General features: G+C 52.6%; 2 protein-coding genes across 3 annotated transcripts in view; both read left to right on the forward strand.

The window, feature by feature from the left end:
- Nucleotides 1–4718: 4718 nt before the first annotated feature.
- Nucleotides 4719–9601, forward strand: NOL12 (nucleolar protein 12). 2 transcript variants are annotated; one of them, XM_043964909.1, is made up of 6 exons: nt 4719–4851; nt 6006–6111; nt 6395–6443; nt 6527–6669; nt 7361–7458; nt 8336–9600. In XM_043964909.1, exons 1-6 carry the CDS (start codon nt 4769–4771, stop codon nt 8517–8519), a joined length of 663 nt encoding a protein of 220 aa, XP_043820844.1. In that variant the 5' UTR covers nt 4719–4768; the 3' UTR covers nt 8520–9600. The 2 variants fall into 2 exon arrangements, with proteins under 2 accessions (XP_043820844.1, XP_043820842.1); XM_043964907.1 differs by lacking the exon at nt 4719–4851 and adding an exon at nt 5215–5634 and having other exon boundaries at nt 8336–9601.
- A 1542-nt stretch (nt 9602–11143) lies between these two features.
- Nucleotides 11144–18919, forward strand: part of LOC122730033 (TRIO and F-actin binding protein) — an 87721-nt gene continuing 79945 nt past the window's right edge. Inside the window, exon 1 of the mRNA XM_043969228.1 lies at nt 11144–11533. Coding sequence (XP_043825163.1) covers nt 11507–11533 — 27 coding nt within the window. The 5' untranslated portion in view covers nt 11144–11506. The remainder of the gene's footprint in view (nt 11534–18919) is intronic.

Genomic DNA, 18919 nt, shown 5'->3' on the forward strand with positions numbered 1-18919 from the left:
ATAAATGTTGATTGATTGTTGATCGATAGATATCTGAGTGTGTGTATATCAATATATATATAGAGAGAGTTGATTTGTAACAGCCATACATTTCTTCTAATATATAATTATACATACAAATATATAGACTACACAGACATGTATACATAAATCACGGGCAGCTAGGTAGCCCAGTGGTTGGTGCAGGAGTCAGAGCTGTGGACCTGTTCCTTAAGTTCTTGTGACAGTCCAGACCGGTCTTTTCACTCGTCTGGACCTCCAACTGAGCATCCTCTGTTCCTGGCCCCTCCACCCCCGCCCTCTGGGAGTGCTTTACGGACAGGCCCTTGTGCTTCATTTACATAACGGAACCAGCTGGCCCCGGGGCAGATAATGAGGATGAAGCATAACCAGGAAGAGAGTGGGGTTCCCCTGAACCCCAAATCTCGCAGGAAAGTGTAGGGCCTTAAGGAAGCGCCAGACCCTGAAGGCTGGGCCGGAGAGAAGGGACATCCGTGCGTCACCATGACCGCAAAAGGAGTCTGTGGTCAGGACCTGGGCGTCGAGCCCCCTTACTCATTCAGAAACCATTTTATCTTTCCAAGCTTTCCGGGAGAACTCCGCATGAAAGAAGAGTTAAGACTAGCAGAAACCCGCTGTGGAGCCTATAGCGCTTTTTGCGTCTACTATTCGATTTCCCGATAAAGAAGGTTTATAGCGCGTTTCAACGGCCGGACACCGCTCTCTTCCTTCAAGAGAACAGGGCTGTGGCGTGGATGACTACGCGGGCGTGAGGAACCGCAGCCGCCGGAAAGGCCTGCGTGCCATTTCCTGGAGGAGAGCTGGACTCTAGAAACTGCCCGAAGGCGGTAGGGAGAGAAGGAGGCGGGGTCACGTGCTTCGAGAGGTTGGGGAGCTGCGGACAAGGAGCAGTCACGGTGCCGGGATAAGCGGAAGCGAATAGGCTCGCGCTCAAAGACCCCTCTACAAGCTGCAGGGTGCCCACGCCCTCAACAGAGCAAAGTACCCGATCTCTTTGCCGGGCTCCCCAAGAAGGGAGGCGGGCCGGGGGAGTGAAGCGAATCCTGTATGGGACGAGGTTTCCGTTTGACTCCACTATGAGCTGGACTGGTACCGAAGCCCCCCTGCTCAGTAGGGGAGTGGAGCCGCTCATGAGCTGGTCTGCTACCAAAGCGAGCTGCCCGGGGCATGCCCCCCCCCCCCCTCGCCTTGATCCCTCCGCGGCCCTCTTTGAGTTGGGTTGATACCGAAGTTCTTCGCAAAGGCTCGTTCGCGGAGTGAGACTTGAGAGGACTCCACTGGGCCTCGAATGGGAGCAGACTGGAGCCTCGCACTTCTTGGGATTCTTACCTGGACATCAGACTCCGCTGAACAAACGCGAGGGCGGCCCTGTGGCTGGAGGGAGGCGGCACCCATGGAAGCTTCCAGGAGGGCAGTGGGAATGGCATGAACCATGGCTGGAGTCCTAGCATCCCGGAACTCCAGTGGGAGCTGCACTGGAGGCGCCCTACTGCCTTGCATTGCAAGACCGTTCACCAGGGTTCCATGGAGTGCTGATGGCTCGAGCCCAAAGGGGGATTAGACTGGACGGACCTGGGGAAGAAGGGCATGCTCAACGTTCAAAAGCTGCCCTGGGATCGGTACCCGAAGGCTGTGGAGAAACTAGAGGGGCGGAGGGAGAAATAGCTAAAATGTTGCAAATAATTATCTGTCTTCGCTGTATTCAATGCAACGACAATAAACGACTGGTAGCTTGAACATTTCTTTAACGGTACATTTTTGCACCCGATCCTTGGGTCTGGGTGGGGATGGGGGGGGGGGGATAGTTAGAGTTCCAGACCTGGACTATCGCGCCATTGGCTGATTCGTTGCCGGCATTTTGTCCTTCCTTTCCAGTTCAAACCGAGCTCCTCCCTGAAGGCAGGAGACTGTCAGAACAGGCGCTTTGAACTTTGAAACTGATATAGGGGGAAACCGATAGGAGAAAGCACGTGGGTCTTTAGGATTCCTCTGTAAAGAATTACACTCTCGCACAAGACCTAATTAGGAATAAGAGAACAGGTTTGTTGGGGTACAAGAGAAACCGGCAGGGAGGAAGGTTTTGCCAGAACAAAACAAAACGCTTTCCCCCTGGCTAACTTGTGGGGTGCCATTTTATAGGGTTTAGATGAGGGTGGGTAAGAGTCTCTTACTGGGTTGGAAGAATCCCTCGTGAGAGATCTGGTGGTGGGTGTCAACTTTGTCCTGATGGGTCTAAACAGTCTGCTGATGGGCAGTTCCAGGTGGTCTTCTCCTGGATTACCTCATCCAGATGCTTAGAATGACTGGAATGTAGGGTGATGGTCCTGGAGCATGCTCAGTTCGATTGGTGCCCCTTATCTCCGTTAGGTGAGTGTGTGTGTCCTTGATTGTGTTCAAGGAGAGGCCTACTTTATTTCAAGAGAAAATCCCTGAGGTTTCAAGGAAAAAGTTCCTTGAACCCCCCCAGAGAAGTGTTGGGGTGACCGGGGCCTATAATCCTCCCATGACAAAACAAAAGCCACTACTTTGGGATGGAGGGCTTATTAAACTGATATGGGGGGATTCCTCTGTAAAGAATTACTCACCGCAAATCCTGTTTAGGAATAAAAGAACAGGTTTATTGGGGTACAAGAGAAACTGGCCAGGAGGAAGGTTTAAACCACTTATCTCCCCGAACTAGCCTAGGGAGCGCCCTTTATAGGGCTAAGATGGTGTGGGTAAAATGTTCCTTATTGGGTGTTGGGTTGGAAGTCGTCTGGCGGTGGGTTGGGGTAGTTTGATGATGGGTGGGTGGCAATCTGGTGATGAGCGGTAACTGTCCTGGTGGGTAGCAAGCAGTCTGCTGGTGGGCGGTTTCTTTATCCCCTCCTGATGCAGCCACACCTAATCCTAATAGGATTACCTCCGAGGGGGTGAAGAGGACTGGAATGCAGGGTGGTGGTCCTCATCTCCTTTGGGTGTGTCCTTTCGTTGAGCTCAAGGAGAAGGTTCCTTGATCTCAAGGGAAAAACTGGGGTTTTAAGGAAAAAGTTCCTTGACCTCCCCAGACAACTTCTTGGGTAACCGGGCCCCATAATACTCCCATAACAAAACGTTTTCCACTCCCGCCCCCTACTTCCCGTGACCGCGGGTGGATAGGTATATTAAATGGGTTATATGTCTAACCTTTTACTGTTGCCAAATTTTTCGTGACCCCCCCCCACATGGGGCCGTGACCCATGGTTTAAGAAGCAAGGCACCAGACCACCCAAGCAATAAGCTGTGGCTCAAGATGATGCCATGCGTGTGCGCTCGTGTACGTGCAGGGGTGGGGTGGGGAATGATATTGTATGATATGATTATGGATTTGAGTCAGATTAAACTCTGAGGATGGGGTCTGGAAGGTACCCAGCCCTGACCCAATATAGTTATTTTAGAAGTTTATTGCTTGTCAAATTCTCACTGTCTCCTTTAAGTTTAATTGCCAATTATTTCTTTGACTTCCCAACATAGCCGAAGATAAATTTTAACCCTGTCATCCTTATCTTTAGAGACAGGGGCCTGGAGAGGGGAGTCAGTGGGAACTGTGAGATTTGAAACATCTGACTCTCACTCCCCTGTTTCCTTTTCCTTTGGTTGACCTTGTTCCCCCTCCCCTTTTCCCCCTTGCTCCTGGAACACGTATGCATGTCTCCATACATTGATCACGAGCTGAACACGCACCTTGGATGAGACAGGATTGGATGTTAGATTGTGAGCTCATCCACCCTAGGTGTACGTGGGGACAGTCCTTTTCAAGATTACTATAAAAACCTAGAGGATTGGGCATATCTTTGCAAGACTTCAATGTGTAATTGGGTTTTGCCCGTCCTCATGAGGATGTAATAAATCTGTCTCTGCTTGACTTGGTGGTCTCCTCGAAGTTATTTGGGTAAACTGAGGCAGTTTGCTCCATACAATATGAAGCAAAATACTGTCCCTGCCTTCAGTAACTCCTCCTGTGATAAGCTTATATGGGATCTGGGGAAAATAAAAAGGAAGGCACGCGAATTCAGAGGTTGGGAAGGCTTCCTATAGAAGGGAGAGCGATGGAGGCATGGGGGCACACCCGGCGCCTAGTACGGGTCAGGGGAGAGGACGGGTAAGAAGAATGAAGAGGGGCTTTGAAGGCCAAGCAGAGGGTTTTCTACTAGATGCTGGGGGTGACGTGATTAGACCTACTCTTTAGGAAAAGCACTTTAGTGGCTGAATGGAGGATGGACTGGAGTGGGGGAACGCTAGAGGCAGGGAGATACCCCTCCCCCGCCCCAGCAACCATTGCTACAGTCCAGACAAGAGGCCTGGACCGCGGCGGGGGGGACGTCCGGCAAGAGAAGGGGCATACAGAGATGCCCCCTTAACCCCCATATTGGATCTGCGGGTGAGGGCGGTAGGGGTCCGGGGTGGGAAGGTGGCGGGCCCTCGACAGCGATGGAAAAGGGGATTGAGTTGTTTGCTGGACATCCAGCTCCACGTGTCTGAAGGGCTGAGTGCGGTGGAAAGAACACGGATCTGGGTCGACTTTCCCGCTCTGGGCCTCAGTTTCCCTTTTGCGTAGAGGAGGTTGCTGAAGTGGGTGGGGACTGGCGGGGGCGGGGCCACGCTCTACTGGGCTCTTCGCCAGGAGGCGGGGCTAGGGAGGGGCGGCCAAGGCGGAAGCGGAAGCGGAAGCTCCTGCGTCGGTTCACGCCCGTCGCCGCGGCGCTCCATTCCGGCCTCCGCCTGCGCCATGGCCCGCAAAAAGAAGAGCAAGAAGGGGGGCGATGGGAGTCAGACTCGCCTTGTGCTCACCTTCGACGAGGATAAGAGGCGGTGAGTGGTCGGGTCCGCGCCCCCTTCCCTCTCCCTCCCACCCCGCGGGGTCGGCTTGGGCTCGCCCAGGCGTCCCCCCAGCCACGCCGCTCATGGTCCATCCCGGGAACCACGTGGCCTATGCTCGAGGTTGGGGGCGGAACCTCACCGGGAGCGGCTTCCGGGTCACTTTCCCCTGCTGCCCAGTGGTGATCGTTGGGTGAGGGGGAAGGACGAAATTTAAAAACAAAACCATCCTCAGATGTTGTGGGGGCGGGGGTCTTGGAAAGGACTCTCCTCCCCCCCCCCACCCCCGTTTGGAGGGCATCCAGTGTAGACGCTCATCGAGGTCGGGGCCACATCGTCCTTCCCGGGCTCCTAGACCCAGGGGAAGGAGGGACCCTGGAGGCGGGGACATGTATAACCAAGGGCATCAGAGCCGGGACTTGAACCCAGGCTCCCCGGTCGCCTCCTGTCCCCACGTGGAATGAGCTGTCCGGGAAGGGAGTGAGCTCCCCGGCTTCTAAAAGGCTGGATGACCATTCAGTGACCCGTGACGGGCCCTGGAGACTATTGAGTCCAACCTTTCCCCCCCATTTTACAGATGTTGAAACCGGGGCAGGGGCAGGGGCAGGGGCAGGCTTTGACCAGGGCTTTCCTGAGCCCACACCAAGCCGTCCATCCGCTGCCCAGGCAGCCGCCTCGCCCCGCAGGGAATGCGGACCCCGGGTTGGGCTGGGGGAGACGGCCCTGGTCGGCGCTCCCCCGGGTTCAGATCCAGCCAGGGACAGACTCCGGATCTGGGTCAGTAAAGGCACTAACCTCCTGGCTTGTTGCGAAGGTTTGCTCGCTGACTTTCAGCGTGTCACTGCTCAGCTGCACGTGCGCCTGTATATTGACGAGTATTTGTAAATGTCCCGTCCTGCCGAGCAGGGAGGGAGGGGCCCTTTGCCAGCCTCAGTCCTCATCTTTACCCTGCTGGGTTTGGACTCTTTGTTCACCAAAAGTGCCTTGTCTGTGGCTGGGGCCGTCCTCCTGGGGATGAGAGCCAAGGGCCGGTGCCCTGGGACTGATGGTCAGACAGAGGCAGGCTCACCCTCTTCTTCTGCCCCCAGGAGGGGGGGCACTCTCCTGTTGCCCCCTCCTCAGAGTAGGCCCCTCTTGTGTCTCTGCAGGGACTACCTGACCGGCTTCCACAAGCGGAAGGTGGAGCGCAGGAAGGAGGCCCTGGAGGAGATCCGGAAGAAGCTGAAGGAGGAGCAGAGGAAGCTTCGGGAAGAGGTACCTGGGAGACCCCCCTGGGGTGGGGGGCACGCTGGGCCAGGGCAGAGGGTAATTGGCAGGAGCAGAAGGCCCGGAGTCCATCCCTCCATCACACATTTGTTAGGTGTCCACCCTCTGTGGTCAGCCCTCAAAGAGGAATAACCATCCCCGAGGTTTTGGGGGCATTAGGGGGTACTGCTTCAGAGGCCGGGTCACCTGCTGCAAGTGCTAGGCCCCCAAGAGGCCTATGGTCGCTTTGTCCCAAAGGGTCCCTGCTTAGGCCTGCTCCCTCTCATTGCAGCGCCACAAGGAGTATCTGAAGATGCTGAAAGATCGGGAAGAGGCTTTGGGTGAGTCCTGGGGTGGGGGAGGGTCAGGGACATTTTCCTCATCCTGAGCCATGGGGCCTCCCCCTGACTCAGGCCTGTTTCAGAAGAGGCAGATGAGCTGGACCAGCTGGTGACCTCCAAGACCGAGTGTGTGCAGTATGATCACCCCAACCACACAGTGACAGTGACTACCATCAGCGACCTGGACCTCTCTGGGGCCCGGCGCCTGGGGCTGCCGCCACCTGGGGTAGGTGCAAGGTGGCCAGAGCCGGGATGGGGCAGGAGGTAGCCCCAGCCTGGGTATTGTTGACACAGGGGACTCAGAGGGACATGGAAAGTCTCTAGTGTCTCAGAGCATCAGGGGAGGGAGAAGCTTACAATGGGTTGCAATCAGCACATGTGAAGGGTCCAGCTTCTCTGGAAAGTGTGGAGGAGAGGAAACAGGGCAGGGCCAGAGTGTGAGCACCAGCAGGAGGGAGAGTTCTAGGAGCTAGAATGGCGGCGGATCATGGAGGGCAAGAGGGTAGGGTCAGCAGCTCCCTGAACGTGGGGTTCCTAAAAGGGTTAACTTTCATTCATTGACTCATTCACCACAAAAGCTGGAGCTGGAAAAAGGACCCTTAGAACATGGCATGCGGTGCCGGGAAGGAGCTTAGAATGGGAATGTCGGAGATGAGGGGAGCGATCTATCCCTTTGTTGGTCCCTCTCACGGCACAGATGAGGTGGCAGGTTCAAGCAAAAGGGGCGGGGGGGGGGGTAGTCGTGCCCCAGAGTCTCCTACAAGAGCCACATCTTTTGCCACAAACACTGGAGAGACTTCCAAAGGGGAGGGAGAAGTCCTTGCTGCTGCTGGGACCACTGCCCCTTCCAAATGTCCTTGGCCCCAGACTTCAGCCTCCTGGGGACCCTCAATGCAGCCCCTCCCCCCCCCCCCCAGGGAGATGAGGACCCTGGAGCCGAGGGAGCAGAGACCCCCGCAGATGGACCTCTCGGTGCTTTGCCCAAGAAGTCTCGGAACCCCTTCTTGTCTCAGAGGTGAGCACCCCTCTTCCAGCCCCATTCTTCCCTGCTTGGGGTGCAGTTTGATTGAGCCTCAGATGCTCTGACCTGTTGGTGCCAGCAGAGGGCGCCAGAGGCATGTACATCTTTGGCTGCAGCAGGGAGCCCAGGCCCTAAGATTGGGGGGCTGGGAGGATACCCTGGAATTCCAGGTGGCCCCCCCCCCCAATCATGAGCAAACTTTGGTTCTTCCCATCGGGAAGCCCCCTAGGGCTCAGGGTGTCCAGGTTAGGGGTGCACTGGCCAGCTCCATTGTGGAGTGGGGGAGGGGGGCAGAGAACAGCTGGGTTTTAGTGGGGACTGGACAGGAGCAGATTATAGTCAGTGCTGATGCTCCCTTAGGATTTGGCAGGCCTTTTGTTCCACCCAGCCTCTGCTTTCTCTCAAATGTGTAAATGCAAATACACACACTCTGTTGGTACTTCCAGCACTTGCCCGCTCCTGGGGTGCTGCCTGCTCCTCGGGTGCTACCCCCTCTGACACGTCAGAGCTTCCCTTGATGTTGATTCTGTCCCTCCTTTTGGATTTCCATCAGTGCCCATAAGGCTGGCCACGCCAACCCCATCGGCCCCCAGCAGCTGGGGGTGGTGGCCAGTCAGAAGTCTGGCCTGGTTCTGGGGTGTGCCTGGGGGGGAGGCCATGCTATAATGGGTGGTGCAGAGTTGAAGAGGAGGCCAGACCTTGTAAACCTTGTCACGTCACTGCTCTGAGCCTCCTGCCTGCTGACGTGTGCCTAACCTCAAGCCACCAGCCCCGCCTCCAACCTCCAGCCTCTGTGTTCTTTTGGTCATGGTCCTGGGGGCCCAGGAAGAGCTTTGTGGGCCAGTGGCCACATCTGGTCTTTCCCTGGCAGGATCTCCTCCCTCACAGCCTCCCTCCACGCACGGACCCAGAAGCGCACCAAGAAGAAACGTCCTCGTCCACACCGAGGCCCAGACTCTACCAAGAAGCCACCCAGTGCCACGCGAACCAGCAAGACTCACCGCCGCAGGATGACCGGCAGAGTCAGGAACAAGAGAGACGGGGGCCCGGGGTAGTTTCAGGGCCTTCCCCGCCAATCCCCTGGCCCTCTCCTTGCTCCCTCCTCCTTGAGGCTGGAACCTTCCAGGAGCTGCCAGGGAGCCCCCGGCTGCTTCACACTCTCCCAGCTGAGCAGGCCTGGTTTTGACGGCTCCCACCCCAGGGGCCAGGCTTCTTTGATAAAACTGGGGGATGTGGGTGGGGTGGGGTGCGGCTGAGCTCCCTGACTGTGCCCCAGCCTCTGAGAAGCCCTTCCCCCAATTCCTACTTGTGAAACTGGGGTCCCCGAAGGGTCTAGGCAGGGATGGGCCTGGCCTTGGGACCCTTGGATGGAGATCCACCCACTTGTTGCCCAGTGACTCCACCTGAGTGGCCTGTGCAGCCATGGGAAAGACTGTCCTGGTTTCTGCCTCACTACAACATGCAGTGTGACCAGAGAGGTGGCAATAGACCTTGCTCTAGCCAGCAAGCATTTATTAGTCACTTCCTGTATGCCCCACAGGTGGTGGGCAGGACTGAGCTCATTCTAGGAAGTGCTGCCAGGATAGGGGACCTCCGTGTTTGTGCCTCCTGGGGACTGGTCTGAGGATCCCTGAATGTTTGACCTTCCAGAGAGAATGGGGGGCAAGATGGCCAACTCCCCGCTGTTTGGAGGGATGTTCTGGAAAGAAAGAAGCAGCATTAGATTGGACATGTTGGCCAACACAAAACACTGGCAGGAAGTGCCTGAGACCAATAGTGTCATTCAGGCAGTTCTGAAGCACCTTCTGTGTGCTGTGTGCCCAGCACAATCCTAGGCACTGGAGACATGTGTTGGAGGAGTTAAACACTGTGCGAAAGGAGCTTGTGTGTTTGATGGCAAAGACTCCCAGAGCGGAGTGGGGCTGCTTTGGGTGCTGGTGAGCACCTGTTCACACAGGAGGATGCCCCCCTGGGGTCCACATCTGTAAAGCTGGGGGATTGGAACCAATAGCCCCTGAAGAAGGTTCCTCCCAGGTCTGCTTGGCTACCCCTGTGGCAGAGAGTGTGGAAGAAGAGCCTTGAAATTATATTGCCTTTGTCCATGCTGTTTCATGAAACATTGCTAAATGTTTTTTTTTAATTATGTTTCCCATTTGCATTTTTTTTTTTTTAGTGAGGCAATTGGGGTTAAGTGACTTGCCGAGGTCACACAGCTAGTGTTAAGTGTCTGAGGCCAGATTTGAACTCAGGTACTCCTGACTCCAGGGACGGTGCTCTATCCACTGCGACACCTAGCTGCCCCTCCCAGTTACATTTTTTAAATGTTTTCACATTAATTTTTTTTTTAATGTTGAGTTCCAAATTCTCTCCCTCCTCCCCCTTCCCCACAATCTGCCAGTGATATTGAGGTGCCAGGCCCTTTACCAGGAGCTTGCTTAACCTCACAACACGTGCATGTGGATATACACATGCCCTGGGAGGCAGGTGTTCTTACCCCCTTCTACAGATGAGGACTTGGGCAGACAGAGGCTAAGTGTGGGACTGGATTTGACCCCGGGTCTTAATAACACGCACTGTACCCCACAGCTGCCCACGAGCAGAATGTTTGCAATGGACCACAGGAGAAGCAATGAGGGCTTAGCCTGGGGTGTTGGCTGTGGCACTGGAGAGGAAAGGATGGACTTTGGAAGTGTGCAGACAGATTAAACCAGACTCGAGAAGGAATTGGATGTAGGGGGTGCAGGAAGACCCTAGGGTGGGGAGGGGGGGCAGTGCAGAGATACATGGCCACTTTTTAAACAATCCCTGGTCTCTACACTCAGTACAGTCTGTCCCTCCTAAAGAGGCCACACACTGACCAAAGCAAGGTGACTGCCAACTTTCTCTAATTGGCCTTAAGAGCCTGCTGTCCAGTTACACTGGAGACTTGGCAGCCTTGGGCTGTTCCACCCACAGTGCCCTTCCCCCCTTCTTACAGGCATAGCACCCCAGAGTCCCTGTCATTGATTCCAAAAATCTATCCTGCCCTACAGGGATGGAGGTTTGCCACCATCTCCAAGGAGCCAGGGAGGAATGTGCCAGGGGCTCCCAAGACAGCTTCCACAGGAGTTGGGAGCATGTTTGGAGGTGTGTGGCCACCTCCCGGGGAGGAAAGAGCCTCGTTTGGGGTTCTGCTTCAGGGGCCTGGGAGAGGTGGGGTTCTGTCAGGTAAAGGAAACCTCCTTCACCAAAGCCCATGCATAGCTGGCAGTCCTGAGAGCTTGAGGCACTTCCCCATAGTCGTGGAGCAGACACGTGTCTGAGTCAGGAGGACCCCGGTCCTTCCTGATGGGAAGCTGGCTCTCCCCTGCATCCTCCTTCAGGGCTCTGGGGACGGAACTGGCCAAAATGACGTCGTATTAGGATACAGCACACACATGTACATGCATGCATGTGTATATCCACGTGCATAGAACGCCTACATGCATTTCCACATGCAACTGCACAATAAAGATGCATGCAAGAAGACGGAAGATATTTTACACAAAGGCGCACGTGCTTACATAGATACATACACAACATGCGTGCTTACATATACACTTATGCAACACACAATGTGTTTATAAGCATGAGCACATGCCTCTATACATACACGCACACTTCACATAGACACACATCCAAGTGTAGCGTGACGAGGACCCACGAGGCGTCCCAAGGTATCCTGGGAGGGTGAAGGAGAGCGGTCACCAGAAGCCGGCTGGCCTAAGCAGTCTGATCTCATGGGATGTAGATGCCGGAACCCAATACACAGGAGGGACTACGTAATTGCCTTCTCTCTGCAGGGCTGGGCCGGGCCTCAAACATTACTATTCGCTTCCCGCAGTCTAGTCCAACCCCTTCATTTTTCTGATAAGGATGAGGTGAAGTGACTTGCAGTCGCAGCTCGGAAGCATCAGAAGCGGAATTTGAACCCAAGTCCTAGGTTTCTGGGGGTGATCTGAGCTTTAAACAAGGCGGAGTGGAGGCGGGGCGCTCCGTGAGTTCCCGGGGCGGGGTAGCCCGTATGAATGCTGAGTCCCCCTCAGGGCAGGTAAACTTGGGGACCTGCCAACAGCTTGTTGGGGCTGGAATGTCGAGTTCATGGAGGGAGGAGAGTCCACGTGGGTGTGGGAGGCTAGGTGACCTCTCTAATCAGCTTTTCCTCAGGCTTTCCCGTCGGGGCTAGAAGGCGGAGGCTAAGGTAGGTACCAGTTGGAGGGGCCAGTGGAGGGAGGGTGTCTGGCTGTCCCCGAGGTGATGGCAGGACCTCGGGCTCCCGACGTGCACAGTCCCTGAAGCCCAGACGGGGGCTACCCCGAAGCTAGGACACGGAGGCCAGTGTGGATGGGATTAATCTGCAACTTCGGGGACCCTTAACTAGTCACCCGATGCTCCTGCTGCCCTGCCCACCATGGCAGCAGTTGTGAGCTCTAGGTTAAAGACGTATGGGGGGGGGGGGGGCGAGTGGATAAAGCACTGGCCCTGGATTCTGGAGGACCTGAGTTCAAATACGGCCTCAGACACTTGACACTGTGACCCTGAGCAAGTCACTTAACCCTCATTGCCCCACAAACAAACAAAAACGTATTGGTATTTTGCTTCTACATCTCCGTCCTTTCTGAATCCATGCCTCCCCTTTTTCCTATGCCGGGAGCCATCCCTTGTAACAGAAAATAAAAATAAAGGGATGGAGGGAACTACAACAATAAGAAAAATCATAGAGCAATTTGGAACCATGCTCGATGGGCTATGGGGCTGTGCATACCCTTTGACCCAGTAATGCAGCTGCTAGGTCTGTGTCCCAAAGAGATAAAGGGAAAAGGACCCACATGTACAAAAATATTTATAGCTGCTCTTTTTGTGGTGGCAAAGAATTGGAAATCAAGGGAATGCCCATCAATTGGGGAATGGCCGAAAAGTTGTGGTATAAGAATGTAATGGCATACTATTGTGCTGTAAGAAACGATGAGCAGGCAGATTTCAGAAAAACCTGGAAAGACTTAAGTGGACTGATGCTGAGTGAAGTGAGCAGAACTAGGAGTACTTTGTACACAGTAACAGTGGATTTAAAGTCAGGTCTTCCTGATTCCACTGTGCTACCCAGCTGCTTCATGTTGGTTGAATCGGACATTGTCATTTTCATTTGTCATTTTGGGGGGGCTAAACTTGGTATTAGACACAGTAGATAAAAGTACTTACCCTGAAATCAGAATAACAAGTTCTAACCCACCCTCTGACATGTTGGGTAATAATGTATGTGACACGGGGCAGCTAGGCAGTGCAGTGGATAGAGTACAGGCCCTGAAGTCAGGAGGACCTGAGTTCAAATGCGGCCTCAGGCACTTGACACTTACTAGCTGTGTGACCCTGGGCAAGTCACTTAACCCCAATTGCCTCACCAACAATTTTTTAAAAAATAATATATGCAACAAAAGTAAAATTTGCCCCATTTTAGAGATGAAGAGACTGAGGCATAGACTTGTGAAGTGACCTGCCCAGGGTATCTTTTGTGGGAGGGTTTCACATTTACATTGTTTGTCATTGGGTATCTAGCTGCCCAGGCTCTCTCTTCTCCCTGCATCTTTTTATTGGGGTCTGACTCCCAAGTGTTTGTTTATGCATTTTTCACAGATTCACTTCTTTTGACTCGGTGACATTCCATTCCTTTCCTGGAGCAGTTGGTTGAGCCATTCCCCAACCAATGGGGTCCATATTTTTCAAAGGTGGCCAGGACACAGGAAGACCCAGATGGGGGATGGGTTGGGTCTCTCTGAAGGGTCTTTGGGGGGCCTGCTCTCTCATTTCTGAGGCTGAGACAATCAACCTTTCCAGCTGGGATCTCTGAGCTACTCCCCTGAGGGTGGTGGACAGGGCCAAAAGAGCCACCTGGACCTGACTCAGTAGGACTGCCTGTCACCTGCTGTGTGACCTTGCTCTAGTCCTCTCTGTGAGCTCTCAATGCTGGGCTCACTGGCACTGTCCTCCATAGCCATGGACTTCAGCCCTTCTTTGAGCCCATCTTTCCATCCATATTTTTCTCCCAGCAAGTAACTTGTCTGAGTCCCTCAGCCCCTTGGGCACCGGCATTGCCCCCCCGCCCCGCCCTGGCAGGGTGAGAGACACTAGGATCCTCTGTAGGTTGGCTGTCCTCCCAAAGCTTCCAGCCCTCCTGAGAAGTAGCATCTTGCCCCCAGAGGTCCTTTGCCTGCCGAAACACCAGCCTTGACCCCTTGGCCGGTACAGATTCTCCGTGATCTAGCCAGACCCAATTTTGCCTCTTCCCGCTTTGGGGCCCAAGGTTGGCCAGCAAACCAGAGAGACTCCATGGCTACTGAGTTACAACCAGCCTGGCATCCAGGGTCAATGGCCAGTGCTTCCAGGGCCCTAGGGGCAGAGGGCATCCTTTGGGTGGATAGAGATGGATGGCCATGGGCTATGGGGAAGGCCTGACCATAGCCACCCTCAGCACCAGCAGGACCTAGGAAGCTGTGGGGCTGCAATCAGCCTGGTGTATGCGTGCCCCCATCCTTGCGCAGAAGGATACCCACAAACATTGGCCTCCAACGGAGAAAGCATGATATGGGGGGGGGGAGGGGGGGGATCCAAAAGACCTGGATCTGAATCCCACCTCAATACAGGTGACTGTGCATTAGACTCTCTGGGCTGTTTCCTCATCTATAAAATGGGTATGTGGATTTGATGACTTCTAAGGATCCCTTTCAGGTCGGAATCTATAATCTTATTATGGAGGACAGTTCTATTTAGGCTGGAAAGGAAGGGGGTGGTGCTGTTGTCTACTTATAGCCTGGTCTCTCCCCTAAAACCTCCCCCTCCTTGAACTGATGTTGAGACTTTGTCTCCTGATGAGGACGGAAGGTCTGGTGAGAACTCTTACATCAAAGGAAAGCCGGAGCCAGGGTAATTACTAGGACTCAATGTTACAATTAGGCTAGATGGGGTGAGGTCAAATGGAGGGGAAGCCTAGAGCAAGTGGGGGGCCTCCTGGTGAACGGGAGTGCTAATGGGAAGCTAAGGAGAGACCTCGTTATGGAGGCCCTGGACCTCTCACGTTTAAACATAAAAGCAACAGCTGGAACTCACAAAAGACTTGGCATGTTTTATGTTATGTGGTTCATAACAACCCTGTAGGGTAGATGCTGTTATTATCCTCATGTTATAGACAAGGAAACAGGCTGAGTGACCTGCCCAGGGCCACGCAGCTAGTAAGTAAGTGTCTTGCCCCCAGTTTGAATTCAGATGTTTCTGCCTCCCGGCCTTATACTCTAACCACTGAACCACCTAGCTTGCCTCAAGATGTGAAGACAGGTCCTCTGAATCCAGGATTTGACCCCGGGCCTTGACTGTCCTGTGCCAAAAATTGAGACTACAGTTGAACCTATAGGGCATGATGAGGTTACCAAGAGAGAGAAGAGGGTCCAGAGCCAAGCCCTGGGGGACATCCACATAGAGGGGGCCCAACTGGGGTGAGGCCACGGCAGGAACTTGTCTCCTTTTGTCTCCCAGTGCCTGGCCGCTAATAAGGACTTGATGAAGGCTTGTTGAATGACTGATGGCAGGGATTTCACTTTGGGTTACCTAGTGTTGGAAGGAAAGACCCCAAGAGCCCTTCCAGCTTCCAGATCCTGTTATCATCCTGATTTGAACTCTCCTCCATTTCAGGACTCTGACATCAATGGCCAACGATGACCTTGTGAAAGTTATTTCACTTTGGGCCTCAGTTTCCTTATCTGTAAAATAGGAGGGAGTGGACTTAATGGCCACTAAAGTCCCTCTCAGCTCTGGATTCAGAATCCTACTATGATCCTAAATCATTTAAACTCTCAGTGCCTCAGTTTCCTGATCTGTAAAGTGAAGGCTCCAGCTCTGTAACCTCCTCTGATCCCATGTACAATAATAACCATCATGCTTCATGGTTTGCAAAGAGCTTTCCTGATAACCCCTCCCAAAGGCAGCTACCTCCTGGCTTTGGATTTTAGGACCTACATCTCCCCCCTCTCCAGAGGCTTTGGTGTGCGCACAGGGTAGGGGCAGACATATGTCCTTGAGGTCTGATTCCAACTTGGAGGTCTGCCAGGTGTTGGTGGTGTGACCTCAGGAGAGTCACCTCCTCTCATGGACACTCAGTTTTCTCATCACTTAAGGGACCCACGACCCCTCCAGTCTTTGTTATACAGAAACAAGCCTGCCCCAAATGCTTATGGAGAGGAGAGCACACTTAACCCGAATTACAATGACCAAAACAATTCCTTCTTCCCAAAGAATCCAAGTTATTATTATTATTACATTAGGTTATTATTATTTTCATTAGATTGTAAGCACCTTGAGGGCAGTTGTTATTCAGTCTTATCCCACTCTTCTTGACCCCATTTAGGGTTTTCTTGGCAAAGGTGCTGGAGGGGTTTACCATTTCCTTCTCCAGTTCTTTTTTTTTTTTTTTTTTGGTGAGGCAATTGGAGTTAAGTGACTTGCCCAGGGTCACACAGCTAGTAGGTGTTAGGTGTCTGAGGCCGGATTTAAGCTCAGGTCCTCCTGACTCCAGGGCTGGTGTTCTATCTACTGTGCCACCTAGCTGCCCCTCTAGTTCATTTTACAGATGAGGAAACTGAGGCAAAGAAGGTTAAGTGGTTTGCCCAGGGTCACACAGCTAATAAGTGTCTGAGGCTAAGTTTGAACTCGGGTCCTCCTCTCTCCAGGCCTGGCACTCTAACCACTGAGCCAGCTAGCTACCCCTCCTTGAGGACAGGGACTGTCCCTTTGTCCCAGTGTTTAACACAGTGCCTGGTTCATAGTAAAAACTTAAGGGGCAGCTAGGTAGCACAGTGGATAAAGCATCAGCCCTGGATTCAGGAGGACCTGCGTTCAAATCCGGCCTCAGACACTTGACACTTACTAGCTGTGTGACCCTGGGCAAGTCACTTAACCCCCATTGCCCTGCAAAAAAAACCCAAAACCAAAAAACAACTTAAGAAGTGGTTATTAAATTGATTTGAATATATATATTATACATAAGTATATACAGGTTGTTCAGAAGGGAAGGCACTAGCAGTTGGAGGAATCAGGGACAACCTCATGGAGGTGATGTGCTATTTCATAAGGTGGAGTTAAAGAGAGAATGCAGTCCAGGCATGGGTCACAGCCAGTGCAAAGATGTGAAAGTAGGGGATGAATGTAGAGGAACAGAAAGAAAGCCAGTTAGGCTGAACCAAAGAATTCATGGTAGGAAGTAATGTCCAAAAAGTCTGAGGAAATAGACTGGGACTGGGTTGTGAGGGGCTTTGAAAGGAAGAGTTTCTATTTGATCCCAGAGGAATTGCTGTAATTGATTGAGAAGGGGTTACAGGTCAGATCTTTGATTAAGGAAAATAACTTTAGCAGCTGTGTGTAGGATGCATGGGAATGAAGAGGGATTGGGGCAGGGAGATTAGTGAGCCGGAGGATGGTGGTTACAATCATCTGAGTGAGAGATGATGAGGGAAGGCCTGAACCAGGGGGAGATGGCCATGGGTATAGAAAGAAGGAATTGTGTTGGAGAGATGGTGTGGAGGTAGAACCAATGATGAGATTTAAGGTTCCCTAAGGGCCTTGGGCAGTGAGGATAGACCGCTGGACATGAAGTCAGGAAGATTCAGCTTCCAGCCTCAGACACTTACTAGCTGTGTGACCCTGGGCAAGTCACTTTACCCTGTTTGCCTCAGTTTCCTCATCTGTAAAATGGGCTGGAGAAGGAAATGGCAAACCACTCCAGTACCTTTGCCAAGAAAACCCCAAAATGGAATCATGGATAGTCAGACACGACTGAAGCCACTGAACAACAACAAGAAAAAGGACCTCACATTCTATCAGTGAAAAAAACACGCACATGTATAGATATGTGCCCAATAAATATAAGGTAATCTGTGAGGAAGGCAGCTGAAGGGACCAAGGAAGGTTGCATGTAGGAGAAGGTCCTTGAACTGAGTTTTGAAGGAAAATAGAGATTTTAAGAGATGGGAGGGGGGGATGGAGTGCATCCCAGGCATAGGGGGCACAGACTGGGCAAAGGTGTGGAGATGGGATAGAATCGTGGACATGAGTTGTCCCATATGGAGAACAACAGAAGGTCAGTCTGGCTGAATTTGCAGGAAGTGGAGTCACAGAAGACCCTTACAGGCAAGGGAGGAAATGAGGCTTGTCCTAGCTCCCACAGGGAGTGGTTGATCCAGGAGCCAAACTGAGATCTGTCTTCAAATTCCATTTCTAATGGTTTTTTTTGTAATTGTATTTTATTCTATATTATAGATTTATTAGATATTATGTATAAATAACTGCCTTTTATTTTTTGTAATTGTAACTGCTTTGTAGCACTGAGTCCGCCCCAGACTCAGATGGCCCCTTTGATGCCTGGGAGTTTCCTCTTTAGGGCAAGGGTAGGGAGAGCATAGACCTGGAGAAGCAGGAAATACCTTCTACTCAGCAACTTCTGGGGCCTCAATTTCCCCATCTGTAAAATAAGGGTAATAATACCTCTCCCCTACCTATCTCACAAGGAAGGTGTGAGGCCTGAGGAGGCTTAAGGAGGCACCTAGGGGTACCTGTGCTTCCTTGGGGAGAAGTTTCTAGGTAGCTCTAAGGGCTTATTCTTTTTCTCACTATGATCATTATTCCCGGATCTCTAGGATGTAGCCCTGATTGTCTGCTCCCTCCTTTGCTGAATCTTGGACTTCTATCTTCCGTGCTTCCCCCTCCCTTTCACATTTTGGGGGCCCTTAACACTGGAGAAACATCAACTCCCTTCGAGTCTAGGCACATGCACCCTTGTGGTATCACAGGGTTTAGAGCTAGAAGGGATCTTGGAGATCCTTTATCCTATCCCATTTTACAGAAGGGAAAACTGAGAGGGAGAGGGGCTTACCCAAGGTGATCATATAGGTATTTTTTTAAATTAAATCAAAATCTGCCTCCTTTTTCCCCCAACCTTCACCAGCACTGAAAAAGCAAGAAAACTGAAGGAAAACAAACCCTCTTACAACCACCAACAGTAGAGAAAAACAAATCCCTACTTTGGCCACATTAAAAGAAAAGGTCTTAGGGCAGCTAGGCAGCGCAGTGGATAGAGCACCGGCCCTGGAGTCAGGAGGACCTGAGTTCAAATCCAGCCTCAGGCACTTAACATTTACCAGCTGTGTGACCCTGGGCAAGTCACTTAACCCCAATTGCCTCACTTAGAAAAAAAAAAGAAATAAAAGGTCTTGACCTGCATGAAGCTGAGCCCTTAGTGGTGTATGAGTGGGTCACTGAGGCCCAGTGACTGGGATTGTAATGTGGAGAATGGGTTACCCCTTGAAGGTGCCGACACCCAGGACAGGTGCAATAGAGTAAAGAGAACAGGGTGAGGTGAGGTCAGAGAGGGGAGTCAAGCAAAGTCTCCTGAGGCTTG

The sequence above is a fragment of the Dromiciops gliroides genome, chromosome 5, assembly GCF_019393635.1.
Source record: "Dromiciops gliroides isolate mDroGli1 chromosome 5, mDroGli1.pri, whole genome shotgun sequence".
Taxonomy (NCBI): Eukaryota; Metazoa; Chordata; class Mammalia; order Microbiotheria; family Microbiotheriidae; genus Dromiciops; species Dromiciops gliroides.